The 4,343-nt window shown below is 55.0% G+C and overlaps 1 protein-coding gene across 9 annotated transcripts in view; it reads right to left on the bottom strand.

Annotated features, from left to right (window-relative positions):
- The window catches only part of Cdh23 (cadherin related 23), a 402,933-nt gene that overhangs the window by 136,595 nt on the left and 261,995 nt on the right, over positions 1-4,343 (bottom strand). For all 9 annotated transcript variants that reach the window (XM_031347990.1, XM_031347992.1, XM_031348002.1 and 6 more), the window contains 2 exons: positions 3,717-3,822; positions 2,967-3,094 (listed from right to left, as the gene is read on the bottom strand). In XM_031347990.1, the coding sequence (XP_031203850.1) occupies positions 2,967-3,094; positions 3,717-3,822 (234 nt within the window). The remainder of the gene's footprint in view (positions 1-2,966; positions 3,095-3,716; positions 3,823-4,343) is intronic.

The raw sequence follows: 4,343 nt of genomic DNA, 5'->3' as shown, positions 1-4,343 counted from the left end.
ACACACACACACACACACACACACACACACACGGAGTGTCTCCTGCCTAATTTCCCTGCAGGAAGGCTATTACCCCATCGTTCATTTACACTGGGGAAAGGATATCTCAGTCCCTGGTACCCTGGAAGGGCCGAGGCAAAAAAGAGACCCTGTCAGGTCTATTTCTCCACTAAGCCACAGAGAGCAGAACATAGTCTAGATTTCAATGTCCCCAGGGCAGATCACAGACAGCCCGGTTGTGCCTAGTGCGGCCCCTTAACAGGGAGCAGCAATAGTCCACGGTCAACCACCGCAGGGCCACTAGGTAACAACTATACTTTATTTTGGTTTATTGAGATAAGGTACCAATTTGTTACCCAGACTAGCTTAGAATTGCCTGTAGCCCAGGCTGACCTTGAACTCACAACTGTCCTCCTGCTTCAGCCTCCCAGGTTATCGCCATAAGAACTATACTTTACTTGATAAGACATCCCTGGCTCAGTTAATCCTATTCACAGGGTAGGGGTAGGGTCTCTGAAGAGTACCGGGCTCAGTCACAGGTGGGTGAGGATGACCCAGTTTTCGCAGTCTATGATTATGGAGAGAAAAGTGTCCAGTCAGATGTTCCTCGGATGTGGGTTCGATCCCAGCTGTCACTAGCAAGTACAAGGACGCGGTGGCCTTCTTTCCACTGACCTCAGCTTCCTCTACCAAGGGCCCAGAAGGGACTATGCTACGGGAAGCCCCTTGGTTCCGTGGTGGAGCCAGTGAGTTTTAGTTTTCATATGGCTAATATCACCTGTCTAGGCCAGGGTGGACCACTTCAACCTGTCTCCTTAACCCCCTTGTCCTAACGAGTGTCAATTGCCAACTTGACATACCGCCTAGAGTTGTCTGATGGAGTCTCAGTCAATACACTGGCCCGCGGCCCTGCCTGAGGGATTGTCGTGATCAATGATTGATAGGGCCCAGCCCACTGTGGGCGGCACCAGCCCTAGGCAGGTGGGCCTGGGCTGTATAAGAAAGCTAAGTGCCAGGAACCCTAAGTGAGTCAGTTCCTGCCCTGACTTCCTGTGCCCTGGAAGTGTGAGCCAAATAGACCCTTTCCTCCCTAACGAGGGCTGCATCTGTCGGAGTGTTTCTATCATAGCAGCAGAATGAAACTAGAATATGCCCCCTCCCCCTGCCCCACCCCACCCTGACCCTTACCCGTCCTAGTTCCTTGCTCCAAAGCCTATGGAGTCCTGCTCAGCCCCTGCCCCCTTCAGAGCTCTCATTTGCAAAAGGTCAGGCTGGGCATGCTGTTGTTGGCAGGATTACATGCCTGCCCTGGCATCCGTGAGGACGGGCAACATGCCATGGATGGCCTGTGTGGTCTCGAGCCCTTTTTGTGGTCACACACGGGGCAGGCACCATAACTGTTTCCATGCGCAGATAAGAAAACTGAGGTTCGGAGTGGCCAGAAGCACAGAACACACAGTCAGTGGGTGACAGAGGCAGGTTCTGAGCCACATGCCCCCCCAACCCCCAGGAAAAACTTCAAGAAGCACTGAGCTCCTCCTCTTTCATTCTCCACCCCTTGGGGGCTGAGGTACCAGCATCATGCTGACTCTCCAAAGTGCCAGGCTTCGTGTGGCTCAAATGCAGACAGAATGAATGGATTGGGGTGGGGGAGATGGGTGGGAGGGAGGCCTAGCTGGATCAAGGGGCAATGTGTGGCTCTGAGGACATCAGGGTTAGGGGCCGGGATCAGGATGGGGAAACCAAGGCTGGGCTGGGAGGCGTGGTTGGGGTCAGAGGTCACAGGCTGAGCACTAGACACTAGGCATGTTCTGGCTCTTTGAAGCTACCCTGATGGGTTAAGGCCGGAGGATATAGTTCAGTGCCTTTGGAATCCCATGCGTCTCCTATCCTTTGCCACTCTCTAAAGCAAAGTCCTGACCCTCTGTCCCTATTTCTGCATAGGCTCCTTCCCCTGCCACCCCAGCATCCCCTGCTCCCATTGTCCCCTGGGAGTTTACTTAGGCATCACGCAGACCCCTTAGGACCCCAACTCCACCCTTGTGAGTCAGGAAGTAGGGGTCTGGAAGCTGGTCCCAGTCTTGGGCTAATTAAAGGACTGGCGTGGGGCTACCCTAGAGGCTGCCTGGAGCTGGCTGCGACTGGAAAGCCAGCTCCAAGTCTGCTCTGGGGACATTCTCGAGCTGTGTTCCACCCCCACCCACCCCTGCCCCTAGTGCGTCCCAGCTGATGGTGTAATTTAATCCTAACCCCTACTGACATTCATTCACCCTCTGTTGCAAATAGGGAGGGGGCATGTGCTCAGGTGTGTGTGTGTGCGGGTCCCAGGAGGAAAAGACCTGTGGGCCTTGCTGTCAGACTATGCTCTATGTCCCTCCCCCGCCCCCAGCACGGCTGAGGGAGCGGCACATGGCAAATGAACCAGTGTGGAGATGGATTCGGAGACTGATAATTTCAGACAGGAAAGCGCTAAGGTGTATTTGATATTCATGTCAGACAGGCGGCAGGTTGCGTTTCAGGCCCCTTTCTATCTTCAGAGGACCCAGAGAGAGGCAGGGAAAAGGAAGAGGGGCACAAAGAGGGACAGAGAAGAGGGACAATGAGCTTCCTGTCATTCCTTTGGACTCCACAGCATGTGGCTTCTGAGGAAGGGATCCTCCACCCTCTTCCTCTCTCTCTTCCCAGCCTTGCTTGGCAGAAGACATTCAAGGCTTTACATGGAGCCAAAGCAGGGGTCCTACACCTCTCACTGAGCTCCAGGCCCCCGGGTCTCTCTCTGCACACGCAGGCAGGTGGCTTGGCAGCCGAAGCAATGGTGCGGATGATGTTCAGGGAGCAGGATTTGGGACAGTTTCAGTAGTGGGGACACAGGCCTTCACCACTAGGCCGAGGAGAGGCCTCTGGTACTCTGAGATGTATTCATTCACCACCCTGGGAGAGTGAAGGCCAAGGAGCCGGATACTTACAAACACCTCAATGGTGACAGGGACGGTGCTGTAGAGCGGAGGGTTGCCAGCGTCCTTGGCCATGACCGTGAGGTAGATCAGCCCGTTGGGTATCTGTTCGTAATCCAGTGGGCGGCTCACACTGATCACTGGAACATCAGGAATGAGGACCTTAGTGAGCAGAGTCCAGCCACCCAGCCACGGCGGTCCCCTTATAGAGGCAGTGTGGCGAGCCTCCTGGGCCTTTCCCTCGGTTTACTGACTGGCAGTGCCCGGCTCTGTGCTCAGCCCACCCACGGGCCACTCTTGTGACAATAAGGTGACTTTGTCATTATTTTCCTCAACTCCACAGAACACGGCTGCTGGGGAAGGCCTCCTCCACCATCTCCCACTTCTTTAGATGGGAGACTCTGCCCTCAAGAAAAGGCTGCAGCCTATGAAGGCTGGGAGACAGCCACATCGACCTGCCCAGAGGACAGTCCATCCAGCTTGCCTCCTTCATCAACTCCAGTTACCTCAGGCTTCCAGCTGTACCTGCATGGCTGGCTATGGGCCTCAGACCCACAGCAAGGTCTGGCTGGCGTGAGGCGGCTAGCGACCTTGGGGAGATATGATCTCCGGCTGTATCCCTTTCTAGCCACGGGGACCTGGCAGCTTCCAGAAAAGTATGGGAGAAGGGAGGATGCCCCCACACCCGGAGGGGTGGTAACAGTAAGGATCCCACCAACTCTCTCCCCTACTGGGTTCTCCCCCCCTGTCCCCCACTCGTACCTCCATAGCCTTCATAGACGCTGATGTCAAAGTAGCTGCCGAAGGCCGACGCGTTGACAATGCTGTAGGTGATCAGGTTGTTAGGAGGGGAGTCTTCATCTGTTGCCTGAAAAAGAATAGCGCAGACAGGGCTGGGTGAGCCCACCAAAGCCCTGGGGACAGGTGAGGGTGGCAGAGAGGCAGCCCAGCTTCTCTCAGTTCTTTGGATGATGTAGCTCAGGTTACCTCCTGGCCCAGGACCTCAGGGACCCTCTTGTTCCTCGGCAGGAACCCACTCTCTGGCTCCCAGAATAACTCTGTTCCTTCCACTTGTGGGTACATAGGTGGGCTGGAAAGTGCAGAGGCCAGGTTGGGGCCTTGAAAGTGGGGCTGGGTCCCCCCAGAAGATACCTGGCTCGACAGTGTCCCGTATTCTCTGTCTCAGATCCCAACACCTCAGGACGTAGTGCCTCCCTTGAGATAAGCCTGCCATGGTTGGGAGTCAGTTTATCCCAAGGGTCCATATGGTGATAGCTTGGTTCTCAGGACTGAGGTAGTAAGAGGTAGTGGAACTTTTAAGGGGTAGGGTCTAGTGCAAGGTGGTTTCATGTATTGAGGTTCTGTTACCAGCATGGATTAACATGTTTT

Source organism: Mastomys coucha, unplaced genomic scaffold (assembly GCF_008632895.1).
Source record: "Mastomys coucha isolate ucsf_1 unplaced genomic scaffold, UCSF_Mcou_1 pScaffold3, whole genome shotgun sequence".
In the NCBI taxonomy this organism is placed as follows: Eukaryota; Metazoa; Chordata; class Mammalia; order Rodentia; family Muridae; genus Mastomys; species Mastomys coucha.
The sequence above is the reverse complement of the archived record's forward strand: the minus strand, read 5'-3'. Positions and strand labels throughout refer to the sequence as shown.